Source organism: Dipodomys merriami, unplaced genomic scaffold, assembly GCF_024711535.1.
Source record: "Dipodomys merriami isolate MVZ:Mamm:240054 unplaced genomic scaffold, mDipMer1.0.p SCAF_38, whole genome shotgun sequence".
NCBI lineage: Eukaryota > Metazoa > Chordata > Mammalia > Rodentia > Heteromyidae > Dipodomys > Dipodomys merriami.
Genome location: NW_027205381.1, coordinates 8,668,960 through 8,687,545, shown reverse-complemented (window position 1 = coordinate 8,687,545; position 18,586 = coordinate 8,668,960). Strand labels below are relative to the sequence as shown.

Below are 18,586 nucleotides of genomic sequence, written 5' to 3'. Positions count from 1 at the left end.
AAGTAGAAAGGGAAAAAGTGTCAGAGAGATTGAATGTTCACTTTAATAATATCTGATTAACATCTAAATTTGATATGCAGGGATATTCAGGGATGCTTTGATAATATGGTTTTGTTCCTGTCAACTTTGTATAACAAATCTTAGTATTAGTTATTCCATTTAAGTTAAATTCAACTTAAAAGTTAATCAGTTAATACCTACCAGGGAAGACAAAGTTGAACAAGATAAAGTTCTAATTTTTAATTAATTAATTATTACCAATATTAGAGCTGCAACCCTCTAGGTCTTAGCTTCCTAAGTAATTAGGATTACAGGCATGAGTCCCCAACCAGGGTTAAATCTAAGAAGAAAATTCGTGACCTAAGCACTCCAAATTTAGACTTAAAATCAAGAAAACCATTTGAGATGAATAATATCTCTGAGTTTGGCCAGTAGTTGTAAATGTAAATTGATGTTTATCCATTCACTGATATCCAGTATTGCCTAAATCTTCCATACCCTTAGGAAAGAAATATTATGGAACTTAGTAAATTTAATCTGTAACCACATATGGAGATACTAACATTGTGTTTTGATGAGTATGCACCCTCACTATTTTCTATACCCTTATGTGACAGTATGCATGATTTAAAGAATAAAATCAGTCTGCTACTAGTTCTCTGTCCTTTGCTCTTTCTACTTATTAACACATCAGAAGAATATTTTCATGTTAATGAAAATGATTGTCATAGGGAGACTGTACTTTATTTAACCAATACCCAGTGCTTAACACTTACATTTTACTCCTTCTTTTTGGCTATTAGAAACAGTTCATAGTACATTTTCACTTTTCTCTGAACGTTTCCTTAGGAAAACTTCTTGATTTGGAATCCATGGATCAAAGTTTATTTTTTTAGAAAAAAACCCTATGGCCACACATTGCTAAATTATGTTTTTAAAAGTAGTTATTCCCCCAGCCATCATGTGTGAGCTCACCCCTCCTTCCACTTGAATGTCAACACTGATCATTATTAGTCCTTTGTTTTCTTGAACTCTTTTTATTTGCTTTGACTGATGTGTCTTCTTTTATAAAACATTCATTTATGTCTTTGGACATAAATGTCTATCAATGTGTGTTTTTCTTCTTTAGTTTTAGTTGTTTACTTAGCATATATTAGTTGTACAAAAGTGCTTCATTGTGGTATTTCCATGATGCATAAAATGGACTTTGATCAAACTGACCTCCTTTATTACTCTTTGATCCTTTTATAAATTTAATGAGTTTTATTATTTTACTTTCATATATGCAGAGTAGTAAAAACCACTCTCACTGCCCCTCATACGTTCCTTCCGCCCTTCCAGTGATATTGAGGATCAAATTCATGGCCACATGCAAACACATACCATTGAGCCACCTCCCTAGTGATTCACACATGCATCTTTTGTCGTATATGTTACAAAATCTCTTCTCCTCACTACTATTCTTCATTTTTAACTTAGCATGTAATCTAATTTTCTGTATAAAAGTTTTAAGTGCTCTTCAATATTTTTCTGACTGTCATTTATTCTTGGTTTGTGTTACAGCTGGAATGTTAGGGCAATACAATGTTGGTAACTGCAAAAGTGATATTCCTCGCCCCAAGATGAATGGTCAACGGAGGCGCTACTTCATAGCAGCTGAAAAAGTTCTTTGGGATTATGGTCCTCAAGGGTATGACAAGTTTACTGGTCTTCCTCTGAATGCCTCCGGCAGGTATGCGCTTTTTTGCTGGTGTTTCTGAGCTCTTTGCAAGAGAGGCATGTAGTAAGATCTCCACACATGATCTTTCTTGTATTTCAGGCCCTACTCTGATGAGCATATGCCACATAGATGACACAATGTCACTCTTCCTTTTTGTTTTATTTTTATTGTTATTACAAAGGTGTATACAGAGGGGTTACAGTTAGATAAGTCAGATAATGAGTACACTTCTTTTTGGACAATTTCAGTGTCATTTCTTAAAAATTCTTAATATAAATACTGATGAGATTTGGCAGTGTTTATTTCCTTGGATTCATTTATTCTTTCATTAAACAAATGTTTGAGTACTCATTGTGTGCAAACTGGAATGCAAAGTGCCATTTGGAAAACTAAGAGTAAGGCCATTGCATGACTATTTTTCAGTAGAAGAAACTCCTTTTCAGTGTAAATGAGCTATTTTTTTCAGGGAATTTTGATATGAATGATGTCCCATCTCTGTCCTTCACGAGTCCCTTTCCTCCCTGTCCAACAGTGTCATTTCCCCCCCTTTAAGTTGTTAAGGGAAGCCTTCCCTGACTTCTGAATCACAAGTAATCATTTTTTCTTGGTTCCCATAGCATCTAGTATTTTTCAAATTGAATCTTGAAATGTATAATTTGGTGTGAACTTCTGTGACTTAGAGACGCATATGTTAATGATGATTACGAATGCATTAAAATGAACAATTGGATGCTAAGAATGATTACTATTCCCTGGCACCTATTCAAGTCCTCTTTTTGTGACCAGTAATGACAACCTTTGCTTCAAGCATATATTTCATTCATCAATTCTGTTCATTCATACATATATACATGCATTCTTCCACCAAACTAATGCACCTGAAACTTGCACAAAGAATTTGTGAGAACCATACATAAAAATCTTTTCATGTCAATATTCTCTACTGGTGAGCATTTCTTTCTAAACAGAATAAGAAGAACAAACTTTTGTTATTATTGTTTTATTTATTTTCTGTGCTGGTCCTGGAGCTTTAACTTGGGGTCTGGGGGTTACCCTGAGCTTTTTTGCTCAAGGCTAATGCTCTACCACTTGAGCCACAGCTCCATTTCCAGATTTTTCATGGTTAATTGGAGATAGGAGTCTCATGAACTTTCCTTCCCAGGCTGGCTTTAAACTGAGATCCTCAGATCTCAGCCTCCTAAATAGCTAGGATTGCAGGCATAAGCCACTGGAGCTTGGTGAGGTTTAGCTTTTAAAACAATTCAGAAGCCTTCTGGAGTTCTGAAGTGCCTTCTGAAATATGAAAGATTAGAGTATATTCAACCAGTATTTAGTGTGGTATATGAAAGTACAATGAACTTGTGGCAGGAGAGATGCAAAGCATCTAAGACAACATCCTCACCCTTATGTGGAGAAGGGGTGCAGAAACAACTTTACAAGTTATGAGTAGAGGTAGTTTCATGGCTGTTCAGAGATAACAAAGATAGTCATAGAGCACCGCACACAGGAAATAGGATTTAAGCAGGATCTTGTAGAATGACAAGTAAGTAGTGAAGGCTGGGAATATTTAGATGCAGGGGTTAATGCACAGCACCTGCTATATGGGAGAGGTAGATTAGATCAGAAAGAATGTGGTGGTCATTTGCATAAAGGAATGAGCACTTGCATAGAACAATAGAGAGAATACTGGACATCAATCACAAAAGTTCTTTAATACTTTAAAACTTGGTTTGATTGGCAACTGGAAGCAATTGACACTTAAGGATAAATAAATAGTGCTGGTAACCTTTTGGGATATTAATGTTGTGTTAGTATGTATACTGAGAAAAAAATGAGTAAGCCGGAGTGAGATAAGGTGCAGAATATGCAATGAGGTGATGTGAGCATCACCTGGGCTTTAGTATAAGGAAGACAAGACGAGAAAAGATGCAAAAAAGTGTGTTGAAAAAGAAGTGTACAGAATTTACAAAGTGAAGATGAGTAAGCAAAGGGGATTAGATAGCATAAGAAGAGAAAGACAATGCATGACTGTAGGAGTGGTATTTCCACTGGTGGAGATGAGGTGGTTGAGAGATAATGTTAGTCAGAAGTTACATTATTAAATCTCACAATTTTGAAATTTGATTTTTATGATAACAGTTTATACATCCTTTCCATTAATTAAATGACTTAATTAACTAGGCACTCACTTAATCATGCCAGATAGCACATATCCTACCATCTGCAGAGCGTGTTCACATTGATATCAGCAAGAGATAGATGCTTGCTCAGCAGAGAAACCTGTTAGCTCTTTATTACTTTGTAGGACACAGTTCTGGGACCCAATATTGGTAAGTAAGGAGTTTGCCTGTAACTTATTTGGTTGCTGAACTTCTGGGGAAGGGAGTACCATGTCCAAGAGAGAAATGAACTCGATCACTTCTGAAGACTTTTAAGGCTGGTCGACTCCTTGTGAACTTTGCTCAAGCCAGTGTGGATGTTCCTGGGGAGATTGGTGGGTGAGTGGGATAGAGGTTATCATTGAAGATCCATTATTAATGTCTCCAGTGGATGTGGCAGGATGTGTTTTCAATCACATTCCAACATCATTTACAGTGACTCTGCACTCTACTTCACACAAGGAGAGCACAGAATAGGAGGGCAATATTGGAAGGCTCGGTATACAGAATATGTGGATGCAACTTTTACTCAAAGAAAAAGACCCTCCGGGATAGAAGGCCATCTTGGAATTCTTGGTACAGTAAAACAATCCTCGTGTTTGGAGAGGCCATGCCTTACCAGGCATTGTTCATCTCCATAGAATGACTCCTCTGCTCGAACTTATTTCCTTTCTTCTCACCAACTTCATTCCCCTCTCAAAATTTTCTAGGTCCAGTCATAAAGGCAGAGGTGGGTGATACCCTGCTAGTGACCTTTGCCAACAAAGCTGACAAAGTCTACAGCATTCTACCCCATGGTGTGCTCTATGACAAGGCATCTGATGCAGCACCAAACTTAGATGGTGAGTCTCAGCCTGAGCCTAGAGAAGAAACAGAGCAAATGAGGGAAGGACTGACAACTATACAGACTTGGTTCAAGTCCTGGTCCTTTCCCTTCCCAACTCTAAGTACTTAGGCAATGATTTCAACTTCCTATACATTATTCTTCTCATCTATCCAATGCAGATAATAACATTCACATGATAAGGCACTGGAAAAGAATGGGGAGAATACAGAACAGGTTCCTCAAAAGGATCTTTGGAAATGGTCATTTCTTTCCTTTTCTCTTGGTAATGTAGTAAATTTAAAGTAAGCTTCTTCTGTATCTCTAAAATGGAGAGTCTTTCTGCTGGAGGTTTCTCAAGATTCTGCTGGTAAGAATAGAAGGGGAAAGCTCATTTCCAGTGTTTCATTAACAAAATTATACACGTCGTTGCTCTATTTACTACTAGAACTGTTGATAGAAGGTCAGTATTATGGGCTGTATATTATCATATTCAGCCTTTCTCCCTCACAGAGCAGGGAATGCAGGCTCTTTGCACACAGGAGGTGGCAGGAATATCCACCATTCAAGACAATGCTTCTGAGAAACTCCTGGGCCCTCAGTGCTGCCACCATGGCTGCAGCAGCCACCATGGCCTCCTGGGATCTTTCTTCATCCCCTAGATCCCAGTCAAGATTAGGTTTGGTGGTGCTGGTGAGAGGAAAGATAAAAGAATCTGTACTCTCCAATCTTCAGCCTCTCCTGATAAAACTGTGCTCTCTGTTTTTTAAAATCAAGATGCTCAGAATGACTTGTGGGGAGGGGAGGTCCCATAGAGAGAACACCAGGGCCAGCCAAATGTTTGTGTTTTTCATTTTTCAACTCAGAAAACTTACTGGGCACATTTTTCCAAAACATGGAACGGTATGCAAAGGGAATCTTTAGCCTGGTTCAATAAGAGAGATACTGTTGTGTTTTTTGGCAGTACAATCAATGTGAATTAGTTGCATGGGCTTTCAAAGGAAACAGACTTGAGTTTGAATCCCTGCTCTGTCATTTATCAGCTTTGTAACCTTGAACATTCACTTACCTCTTTCAGCGTATGGTTACTTAAATTAGTTACTAGTTCATGCTCCCAGGATTCAAAATCTTTAAAAATTAGTCTCTTGTTTAACATTTTGGGGTTGTTTCCTGCAAGGCTGAGTAAAACATATTTTATATTGAAGGCATTCGATGAGCCGGGCACTGGTGGCTCACACTTTTAATCCTAGCTACTCAGGAGCCAGGGAAGGAAAGTCCATGAGACTCTTATCTCCAATAAACCACTCAGAAAACTGGAAGTGGTGCTGTGGCTCAAGTGGTAGAGTGCTAGCCATGAGCTGAAAAGCTGAAGGACAGCGCCCAGGCTTAGAGTTCAAGACCCATGACGGAAAAAATAAAAAAGAAGGCATTCAATAATGATGTCTCATATTTAATTAATTGTTAAATGGACTATATCACTCTTTCAATGTTGGCTAAGTCCAATATTTGGGTATAAAACAGTATACACTCTACAAAGAAAACAGTGCTTTGAGTGAAGCTTCTACCTCATAAAACAACAGTGTGTTATAGGCATCAGTGGCTCCCCTGGTAGGGTAAATACTAACTCTCCTGTAACATGTGCCAGCGTTGGAGAGAAACATGGGGATGAGTCAGTCCAGCCTGGGCAGTGTTTGCTGTGGATTTGAGTAACCATTTCATTTGTACCCTCAGGATTTCTGAAACCAGGCGCCCATGTCAAGCCTGGGGAAACCTTCACATACAGATGGATGGTGCCGGAAAGTGTCAGCCCCGCCGCAGGCGACCCCCCCTGCTTGACCTATCTTTACTTCTCAGCAGTTGAGGCAATCAAGGATACCAGTGCTGGGCTTGTAGGACCTCTGCTGGTGTGTAAAAGGGGTGCTCTCAATGCCGACGGCACACAGGTAGGTCATCCAATGTCACCAAGAGTTATACCGGGTAGTAGATGAGCCATGTGGCTACCGAGTAGCTAGTGATGAAGAGGCCCTTACAAAAGCAGTAGCTCTTCTTTCCTCTTGAAACTGACTCCTACACAATGAGGGACTTATTTATTTTTTTCTAAACTTTAGACCCAAATTTCCAAAGTAACCAAGGCCCACCCAGGATTGTTGCTTTTCTATTTCTTATAGCTGGGTTGAGTGTACTTCATTCTCAGAATGAAGTACATACGGCATCCCTATGAGACCTTACTAGAAAGATACATAAATACCTCTTCCCCTGCTCATCTTTTCACCTGCTAGAAGAGGCCTGAGTAGGTTTTTCCCTGCAGAAAGACTGATACAAAGTAGGTAAGTTACTTCTTGAAGTGAAAATAACTTTGGTAAAAAGGATTTCTCTCTGAACAAAATTTCAGCTTTGGGAAGGTTTCAGGATATTTTGTTCCTCGTGCATAACTAATGTCACCATAAATAATATTTGGCTTAGGTAAAACAACAACTTCTACAGATACTTATAGAAAAAAAATCAAACTTTTCACTGAATGAATACAACAAGGAAAAAAATCAAAACTACGTTACAAATATTTTCCGGCACGTTATCTTTTTGGTTCAGGTATTTAATTCATAAGAAATAAGCTAATGTACTGGGAAAAGACAGATGTGCCAAGTCACATGTTCTTCTGACTTACTACCATAGTAAATACATTCTGTATTACCTTATATTACTATTGAGGTATAGTACAAATACTCAAGAGTATTACACATGAAATAGACATTTCTAGGATTTTTCATTTTTGCAGAGAACTGGTAGACCAACATGCCTGTGTCATCTAAGTCTAGAAATTCCTTTGAGCCCAGAACTAAGTCCTTACAATGCCAAATATTCTAAGACATCACAGCTTAGGTAAATTGCTTTACAATTTCTAATTGGTAAAATAAAGGTTTGAATGAGTAGGTTTTCCTCTTTTTATAAATATACTTAATATCACATAGAGGTATTTTGAAATGCTGTGCTTTTCACTGCTAATCAGTGCAAAAATGTAAGCCTCTAAATAAGTGTTTATAAGGAATTCTTTACACACTTTCTTGCAGCTACCATAATTAACTTCCAGTTTTCAATGACGAGTTACAGGGGTCGCCAGCTTTGGCTGAACACTGGAATCATCTGGAAATTATGATTTAATTGGTCTATAACATCTGAATAAAGAATGTGTGAAAGATCCAACTCTTTTATGGCCAACTATGAGAACCTTGGCAAATAAGAAGAATCCTAATTACATTTCACGTAGCTCTCTGAAGACTCCAGAAGTGTCTGTAGAAGTTGTTGTTTTACCTAAGCCAAATATTATTTATGGTGAGATTAGTTATACATGATGCATGAGGAACAAAAAATCCTGAAACCTCCCCAAAGCTGAAATTTTGTTCAGACAGAAATCCATTTTACCAGACAGAAAGTTATTTTCAATTCAAGAAGTAACCTACCTACTGAGTATCAGTCTTTGTGCAGGGAAAAACCTATTCAGGCCTCTTCTAGGCAGGTGAAAAGATGAGCAGGAGAAGAGGTATTTATGTATCTTTCTAGTAAGATTTCATATGGATGCCATAGGCATCCATAAAAAATCCAGGTGATTTTTTTAGCTTCCCCTCCCTTCCCTCCCCTTCCCTTCCCTACTCTTCCTTTCCTTCTCCTCTCCTCCCCTCCTCTTCCCTCCCCTTCCCCAGTTTCCTCCCATTCCCCTCCTCTCTCACCTCTTCTCCAATTTCTCTCTCTCTGGATTAGAAGTCTGCAAAAGAAAAAAGAAGCAAACTATGTATGTCTAAGGACATAGCAGAACACAACAAATTGTCCTAGTTGCTTTTGAACTTGGCTTTGTTGCATGATACCAAGGGAGAAGAGTGAAGGATTAGCTGAGCAGTCAGGCAGGCAAGGCATCACTGTAAGGACAGCAGCAGAATAAAAGGCAGCTTGGATGGGAAACATGTTTGAGACAGGAGGACATCTAGTGACAAAACGTGTATCAGCTATTTGGTGCAGCTTGAAAGAAAAGCATAATCATTAGTTGAGTGTACTGTGTAGTCAAACAAAATCCAATAAACTGTCTAAGAATATGCAACCTAGTAATTCATAGTCCTCTTCAACCCAAGTTAGCATAAAATAACCCTGTCTCCTAAGTTTTATGAATTCATTATTTTTCTCACAAATATATGTTGAGTGCCTGATTTTCCAGCCATTTTTCTTGGACCTGAGGGTACAGAGTAGAATCAAAAACCTTAAAATTGTCTCTCCCACATGCAGCCCATATTTCAGAGGAAAGCAGTTAAAAATAAGTTTATAAAATATAATGTCAGGTGGAGCTAAATGCTTCAAGTACAACAAGAGTAGGGTAAGATGAGTTTTAGGGTGAAGCAGAAGGTAAGGCTATGTAACATGAGGAGCGAGCTGGGGAGGAGATTTCTTTAGGAGGGGGAACAGCATCTGAAAAGACCCCCAAAGCACGAATGAGGCTGGTGTGCTATTGATGGAAGAGCACAAAGGCAGAGTGTCTTCTGAAAGTGAGGAGGTGAGGAGCAGGAAATGAAGTCAGACAGAGAGGTTGAGGCGCGAGCATCGGAGGCCATACTCAGACGCTGTCAGAGAGGTCCAGCCTGTGAACAGGACTACACAGGGCAGAAAGCCTGCTGAGCAAGGATATCACACTTTGGAAGAAATTGAGAATGATGTAAGGGAGACAACTGATAAGGATGCATTGTGCTCATAAATTGACATGCTGAATTGAAAGCCCATTGTACAACTACTTAAAAATAATAATTTAAAAAGAGGAACAACAAAAAAGAAGTTTCATAGTAATGAATAGGACATAAAAAGAAAGCATGTTTCCTAGACATCACGTGAACCCACCCAAGTCAAGCTGAGAATCCTGATTTACAAAATGACTTGGTGAATCTGTAGCTCACGTTGATCATCACTCATTTTGTCTTAAATTTGAAAGTTAAACATGCTATGAATTATGCAAGCTGTATGTTTTGTGTATTTCTTTCTTTCTTCTCCATAGAAAGGAATAGACAAGGAATTTTACTTACTGTTCACAGTCTTTGATGAGAATCTGAGCAGGTATTTTGATGAAAACATTCAGAAGTTTACCTGGCATCCCTCCAGTGTTGACAAGGAAGAAAAAGAGTTTGTGAAATCCAACCGAATGCATGGTATGATAAATGAAAAGCATAATTGCATTTGAAATGTAAATAGTTGTGGTGTTTTAATTATCTTAATTTTTGTTTCTTGGGTATTGCTCTTGGTCTCAAAGTAAGTGATTTCACATCTTCAGCTTCACAGGTCATCTCCCAAAGATATGGTAAAACTTTATGCTTTCCTGTTGCTCATAATCATGTCTATAATCCTGAGGAGCTCAAAAAATTAAATCCCCCAACAAATCCTCAAAGAAACAACTTCCCGATAAATAAGTGGGCTAAAGACTTAAAAGAGAAACTTCTCTGAAGAGGAAATAAGAATGGCCAATAGATATATGAAGAAATGCTCTACCTTTCTAGCCATAAAAGAAATGCAAATCAAAACAACATGAGATTCCACCTCATCCCAGTTAGAATGGCTATAATCAAGGAATCTATTAACAACAGATGCTGGAGGGGATGCAGCCAAAAGGGAGCCCTACTGCATTGTTGGTAGGAGTGTAAACTTGTTCAACCACTTTGGAAAGCAGTATGGAGGTTCCTCAAAAGACTCCACATTGAGCTCCCCTATGACCCAGCAATCCCACTTTTGGGCATTTACCCAAACAATCACAAACAAGACCATACTAAGGCTACCAATACAACTATGTTTATTGTAGCATTATTTACCAAAGCTAAGATATGGAACCAATCCAGATACCCCTCAGTAGATGAATGGATCAAGAAAATGTGATACATATATATATATATATATATATATATATATATATATATATATATATGAATTCTATGCCTTCATCAGAAAGAATGACAATGCCCCATTTGTTAGGAAATAGAAAGACTTGGGAAAAAAAAAAAGTAAGCTAGGCCCAAAGAAACATAGGTCTTATGGTTTCCCTTATTTGCAATAACTAGTATATGTCTGGGACAAGCCGACAAGATCAAAAGCTATGTACATATGACCAGATAAGATAACCAGATAAAATGAACCCCAAGATAGGAAAACGAGTGGTGTTTTCTTTCTTGCTATTGTTCCTAACATATTTATAATGTACCATGTGATTTTTTTTTTTTGCTTCTTTCTATGTTCCTCCCCCATGGTATTACCCCTGTTTTCACTGTATTTGGTGTCAGTGCCCTGCATCTTATATATACTTCTCTACCTTGGGGAGGTGAAGGGAAAAAACAAAATGCCTAAATAGGGATACAGGTTGACCCATTGTAACAATGAGATGTACAAGACACTATGTTGAAAAATGAACTTTACAATTTAGGTGGGGAGAGAGGTGGGGGAAGGGGGAGCCTACTTGTGGAGGTGGGAGGGAATGGAGGTTAGGGGACAAACAAAGGAGGGGGTAACAATGTTTGATAGGAAATGTACTCATGACCTTGCTCATGTAACTGTAACCCCTCTGTACAGTATTTTTGCAATAAAAATGTATTTTTTAAAAAGAAGGCAGTCAAAAAAGTGCTAAAGCAAGTATTATAACAGACACAAAACTGCTCATTTAAGGATTGAACATAACATCTATTTATTGACTTTAAAACCAGTGTGGGATTTCAAGTCAACATGTTAGTTTATAAGTACATGTACCTTGATCATTGTCACCTCTTCCATCTCTCCCCATCTCTCCCAACCCTACCCATCCCTTCACATTGTTGTGTTCCATTTTCACAAATGTACATTGAATATTTTGACTATTCACCATCCTTCCTTTCTCCATTCATCTACCCCCTCTGTGCCTTGACTCACCCTCACATGTTCTAGCTATCTGGCATGTTTTTTTAAAGGAATATTTTAAAGCATATTGGACTCCCAGCATAGGGAGTCCAAAAAGTCCAAGGTTACAGTGACGCACAACAAGCAGGTTACAAACCCCCATGGTCCCTGATGCTTATTTCCAGCAGAACCTTCCTGGACAGGGTCTGGAAGCAAGCGACTTCCAATGTCATCTTCTAGGAAAAGCATTCTGATATGTGGATAAGCAATTTGTATCTGCAGTTTGTAGAAGATGGTAAAAGAGGGACACAAAACTAAAAATGAGCAAACATGGTAATTCCTTAATGGGGAAGTTAAATTGTAAGACAATTATCATCAGAGAAACCTCTACAGGGAAAAATTGAACTGATGGACCACATCACATTAAGTTGCAACCTGGTTTGATGATATAAAACTCATTTTTAATTTTTTTCATTATTATCTTTAAGTAGTTATACAAAATAGTTGCCATTTAACAAAGCAGTTTATGAATACAATATAACTTGATCAATGTCACCTCTTTCATTTTCACATGTCATTTTAAAAGCAAAGTTAAGGGAAGAATTTCACATTAAGGGAAAGATTTCACATTAATTACAAAGTAAATTCTAATGCTAGTCTTGCTTGGATGGGATAGGGGAAGAAGTAACAAAACCAGAGACTGGGTCTAACATGGTATCATGCTTTGACTCTCATGTATTTACAGTGTGTGTTTGAAAGGTGTTTATTCAAGGAATCAGTGCAAGATCTAGAAAATGAAGTTCTAAGCAAAAGTTTAAAATCAAGAAAGATTCTCTACTAAATAGTAATTTATTAAGACCTGTATTTACACTAATATTTTTAATATTTGATGAGCAAAAGTTTAGGTCATTTCTATGAATAGTCCTATATTTAAGTATACTTAGCAAGCAGTCACAGAAATAAAAAGAACTTTTTGACAGGGGGCTTATTCCAGAAGACCATTCATGTCTTTGGATTTGTTTGTTTGTTTTTGCCTGATGTGGGCAATAGTGGGGATTAGGTGGAGATACATTATCTCTCTCAGGGACATTGATCAGGAAACATAATTATGTATACTTACCCAGCAGACATTGCTATGTAATCTTGACATTTATCCCTACAGAACGAGAATGTGGTTTCTAATTTCTTCCTAAGACTTTGATCTAGATATAGCCACTGTTAATGGACTGGGTTGATAGAAAAGGTAAAGTCAATTATACATAAGTTATCCCCAAAGACATTTCAAATGGACTGAAATATGTTTGAATCAAACAAACACTCTTTGGAAGTGAGAAGAGATGGAAGAAATGTGGAAATATAATGAGGATGTAAACTTGTTCAAAGTACATGCATATATCTGTGGAATTGTCATAGTGAAACCTCATTCTATCCATGTATACACACTCAAAAATAGAAAAAAAAGCTACAGTTTTTTTTTTTATTGAAGCAAGAAAAGAAAATTTTGTCATTAAGATTTATTTCCTCAGGTACTGTCTTTATAATGTACTGCTCCCACATCTCCTCTAGATTACTCTCCACTGATCAGACATGTGCAAATACAATGTTAATTCATTTTCACCATGAAAATAAAAGGATACAAAACCCATGAAAGCAGTCATGTCTGATAACTCCTAGAATGAGATGTGAAGACATCAGCATTGAGGATCTAGCAGAATTGAATGAATTGATAACCAACGAAGAGATATTTAACAAGGGAGATGGCTAGAAAGCAACTTCCAAAGAAAATGATTTTTATATCAAAAGTTTTAGAAAAGAGTATGGGAAATTGAGGAAGTCAATAATGTTTTCTCTATGTGTGCCAGTACTGAGGCTTGAACTCAAGGATTCTTGTTCTCACTTGGCTTTTTCTCTCAAAGCTGATCCTCTACCCCTTGAGCAAGAGCTTCACTTTCAGCTCTTCACTGGTTAATTACAGATAAGAATCTTATGGACCATATCATGCCATGAAACAATTTGTAGAAAAAAATTATGCACAAACAACCTGACTTTATTCCTTATTTTTTTAATTAAGCAGTTGTACAAAGGGTTTCAATTCAACAAGTCAGATTTTGAGTATAATGCAACTTGACCTTGTTTACTCGTAATGTTCTTACATATGTATCATTAAATTTTCTTATAACTGTAATGCATTTGTATTATTGTTATTTTGCTAGTTTAAGTGGATCCACCCTCTAGCTTCTTCATCCAGGTTTTTAGTAACATTTCTTTAGTAGTTTTTATTTTCTAATAACAAGAATATTCTGGACACCACAAACACACTTGAACACCACCTTCCCCATGTTGATAATCTCTCACTAAGATAGAGGGTTTTTAATATGTCTACATACACAGAAGGTTCTGACAGTCTTCTTGTTCCCATTTAGCTATTAATGGTTATATGTATGGCAACCAGCCAGGCCTCAGCATGTGCAAAAAGGATAGAGTGTCCTGGCATTTGATTGGAATGGGCACTGACACCGACATGCATGGAGTTTATTTCCAAGGAAACACCATCCACCTTCGAGGCACTCATCGTGACTCGTTGGCTCTGTTTCCCCACATGTCCACAACAGCGTTCATGCAACCCGACAATGCAGGTAAAAATGGTGGGTCTGTCTAGAGACCAGATTTCAGCTCTTCCTCATGGGGTCTTCTCTCAGAAGAAATTGACAGGCTTTTAATAATTCAAGAGTTATAGAAGCAGATATAGTTACATTCAAATGAGAAGAATCCTAGGTGTTTTTGTCCAAACACCCAGTGCAAAGGGCGGAGGAGATAACATCCACCAAGCAGGATGCAGGGGTCTTCTGCCATACAAATCCCAGGTGAATGCTCTTGATCCATGAAAATTTATCTCTAAGAAAAGAAATTTCTGGCTGGGAAGGTGGCTCAGTGGTAGAGTGCTTGCCTTGCATGCATGAGGCCCTGAGTTCGATTCCTCAGCACCACATAAGCAGAAAAAAACTGGAAGTGAAGTCGTGGCTCAAGTGGTAGAGTGCTAGCCTGAGCAGAAGAGCTGAGGGACAGCGCCCAGGCCCACAGTTCAGGCCCTATGGCCGACAAAAAAAAAAAGGAATTTCTTTTCTTGAGCATGTACATCATTCTAGGTGCTGCTCCAAAGCATGTGGGTGCTCTAGGTATTAGAGAGATGGATGTAGCCATTAATAGAAGAACTTGGTTTCCCTTCCCTAATGACTTACAGTGACTTTCAAATTAGCTGTCTGGAAACTTCTCTATTTTCATTTTTTCTGTTGCACACCTTTGCTTTCTCCTGAGAGAAAGCTGCATTTTATTCATAGAAGCCCTTGTAAAGTGCCAATATGTGGAACATTTCCCCTAGAAATCCCAAGCTAATTAGGTTATTGAGGTTTTTTTTTTTAGCAGCTCATGGGAGTGTATGCTACTTTCTGCATGAAAAGTGAGGATAGCAGGTGACATGTGCATTCAATATATTTCACCGCCCAACTTATTCACCAGTCTTAATGAGAAACCTATGTGCTACTCAAGTAGCTGCTGAATCTCACATATTAATGGACTTGACTTCATACTGGAACCACACTTGAGATGCCTCTGTATCATCAGTTGAAACCTTGAGACTTGAGCTTTAAAACTTTTGCCCAAGAGCTCCTAGCATGAGAAGATCTATAAATAGTTTTAATCCACAGAAACAGGCCCTGAAAGAATTGGTTGGAATAATTTTAGAGATCTAGCTACTTTTCTAGTGTGGAACCATGACAGTCTCACACCTTCTAAGGAGCCTCATAACAAAGGTTTCTGGTTTATGTTTGGTGGCAAACACAGAGTTGTGAATACTGAAGAGCTTAATCATTTTTAGCTATTCTTGTCCCTTATTTAGAAGCTGAGAAAAGTGCTCAAAAAGTGTGTAGACCTAGTTACCAGCAGCTCCTGCCTATAATTCTAGTTACTCAGGAGGTTGAGATCTGAGTACTATGGTTCAAAAGCAGCACTGGCAGGAAAAGTCTATGAGACTCTTCATTACCACTTAACCACTAAAAACCCAGAAGTGGAACTGTGGCTCCACTAGCAGAGTGCTAGCCTTGAGTGAAAAAATAAAGGGACAGCACCCAGGCCCTGAGTTCAAGCCCCAGTACCCCCCCCCCACACACACACACAAAGTAGAGCAGACAGTGGCTGAAACTCACACATTTCTTCTTGATCTTTGAGAAAATACTTCCTTAACTGTTGAAAAACAATAATGGACAAATACATCATGAGCTGCCTGAAAAAAGCTTGCACAAAGGAAGACCTTTCCAAACATGCTTTCTTTGTAGTTTCACAAGACCCTGGCCCACATTTTTAAGAAGAATCAACCTTATATTTATTATGCTTTTTGAGGCTCTTGTTCAAGGGGCACTTAAATATCTACTGAATCAACTGTTTTTTCTCGTCAGAGAGGGAATTTGAAAATAATTAGACAACAGTTTCATGTGCAGAAAAATTAAAGTTCTTTGGTAAGTGCTGATAGTTACTGATGGGCACACCAATTATGTGATTCTAAAACAGTCTATTAGAGAAAGGGAAGATTTTTTGATCCAATAATTTCTTAATTTTGTTACATGTGGTTTTATAGTGAGTTTAGTTATGATGTATCTATCTGATGTCAATTCTTCTAGAAAATTCCATTGAAAATACAGTTAATGTTTTCTCTGCATAATTCTAACAAATCACATCTAATTTCAGGTGGGGTGATTTACTAGAATTATGCACGGAAATCAAAATTTGTTCTTGTTGCTTTTTATTTGGCATAATGTAGAACAAGCTTTAGATATGAGACTCCTCAAGACCTTAATGAGGTAGTTCATGTTTTTAATAATAATAAAAATAAGACTTCACACTTATTGTTCACAATAATTTATGAAATCCCTTAGTAGCAATCTTCTATGACTTCAGAACTTTGTCTAGATTAATTAGTTCTTTTTAAACTAGGACAGGCTGAAATGGTCATATCTTCAGAAGTGACCATTTTTAGTGGGTGTGTATAATAGGACCATCCTGAGAAGTCATTTCTTGGTAAAAATTTGTAGGGTTTATTTTTCCCCAAATAAACTTAAAATTATTTTTATTCTGAAGTAAATCTATTCAAAACAATTTCTTTCCATTGGGGTCGGATTTGAAAGTATTTAAAACCCAATGTTTTAAAAGTCAACCCAGCTTTGTTGTTGATTTGGAAATAAGTTATGTAGGTTTGGTAAAACAGCTGTCCACCCCATGGCCCGCAGTAACGCGAATGCCATGCACAAGGCTGCCTGTTCTCTTCCAGGGGTTTTGAAGGTGTCTGCTCCACCTTGGGCTGTCTGTTCTCTTCCAGGGGTTTTCAAGGTGTTCTGCTCCACCTTGGGCTGTCTGCTCTCCTCCAGGGGTTTTGAAGGCGTCTGCTCCACCTTGGGCTGTGTGTTCTCTTCCAGGGGTTTTGAAGGCGTCTGCTCCACCTTGGGCTGTCTGCTCTCTTTTCCAGGGGTTTTGAAGGCGTCTGCTCCACTTTGGGCTGTTCTCCTCCAGGGGTTTTGAAGGTGTTCTGCTCCACCTTGGGCTGTGTGTTCTCTTCCAGGGGTTTTGAAGGTGTCTGCTCCACCTTGGGCTGTGTGTTCTCTTCCAGGGGTTTTCAAGGTGTTCTGCTCCACCTTGGGCTGTCTGTTCTCTTCCAGGGGTTTTGAAGGTGTCTGCTCCACCTTGGGCTGTGTGTTCTCTTCCAGGGGTTTTGAAGGTGTCTGCTCCACCTTGGGCTGTGTGTTCTCTTCTAGGGGTTTTGAAGGTGTCTGCTCCACCTTGGGCTGTCTGTTCTCTTCCAGGGGTTTTGAAGGTGTCTGCTCCACCTTGGGCTGTCTGTTCTCTTCCAGGGGTTTTCAAGGTGTTCTGCTCCACCTTGCACCACTTCGCCCGAGGCATGAGTCAGATCTATGAGGTCAGCAGCTGTGGCCACAGGGACCCTCCCGAGCCGCCCTATGGGATGCTAAGAACCTTTTTCATCGCCGCTGAAGAGGTAGAATGGGATTATGCCCCTAACAAAAACTGGGAGTTCGAAAAGCAGCACTTGGACGCAGGAGGGGAAAGGTACCAACGGCGAAGCCGCCAAGCTCTTCGGTGGGAATGCGCATGCTCACTTCTGGAAACATGAAAACACATGTGCGGGGTTTTCTCTGCACAGCTCTGACAGGTGGAGGCTTTTCCTCGCGAGCTCAGAAGCTCAGGGCTCCCCCCCGACCCCCGGTCCTCCACTGGACAGGGACAGGTGGTTACCCGAGGCCGCTTCTGCTTTTCCTCCGTGATGATTGATCTGCCGTGGGGCAGATGGACAGATGGACTCTGCCGTGGGGCAGATGGACAGATGTCTTCGAGTGAGGATGAGGGGAAAGGCCCAGGGGAAGAAGCGAGTCTTCGGTGCCAGGGAAGCTGGGAGGGAGAGGAGGAGTGGAGGTCTCTGGGAGAGAGAGCGGAGAGACGGTCCAGATACAGATGCATGAGGGGAGTGAGGCAGGGGCCATGGTCTCAGAAGAGATCCCTGACCTGGGGTGCGAACCAAGCTGTCCCTCAATGTCTGTACCCGGAAAGTCTGCAAGATCCACCCACCTTCCTTTGAAAGGTTCAGAACCCGGGCTACATGCCAAGGAATGAGCAATGCTGGAGCCCCATGTAGGCTGAGTGCTGGGCCTCCACTGCCCTCTCCTGGAGTCCAGGGAGCCAGTCCTTCCGGACTTAGGGACAAGGTCAGAAGCAGACTGCAGGCCTCCTCCTCCAGAGGTTGTACCCTCCACTCCATGACTCACCACTGTCCTGATGCTCAGATGAGTAAACCTGGGAGCCAGGAGTAAAGTCGTCTAACTAGCCTTTGGTAGACTTGGAATTGAACAGAAACCTTTTGAGGAGGCAAATCCATGTTTTATTGTCTCAGCAGCACATCACATTGTAGTTCTCCAGTTCCTGTTTTCTTTTTATTGCAGA

The 18,586-nt window shown here is 39.4% G+C and overlaps 1 protein-coding gene across 1 annotated transcript in view; it reads left to right on the top strand.

Annotated features, from left to right (window-relative positions):
• The window catches only part of Hephl1 (hephaestin like 1), a 78,793-nt gene that overhangs the window by 36,884 nt on the left and 23,323 nt on the right, over positions 1-18,586 (top strand). The window contains exons 6-12 of the mRNA XM_069989571.1: positions 1,564-1,732; positions 4,316-4,455; positions 4,590-4,721; positions 6,434-6,645; positions 9,732-9,882; positions 14,011-14,223; positions 17,485-17,698. Coding sequence (XP_069845672.1) covers positions 1,564-1,732; positions 4,316-4,455; positions 4,590-4,721; positions 6,434-6,645; positions 9,732-9,882; positions 14,011-14,223; positions 17,485-17,698 — 1,231 coding nt within the window. The remainder of the gene's footprint in view (positions 1-1,563; positions 1,733-4,315; positions 4,456-4,589; positions 4,722-6,433; positions 6,646-9,731; positions 9,883-14,010; positions 14,224-17,484; positions 17,699-18,586) is intronic.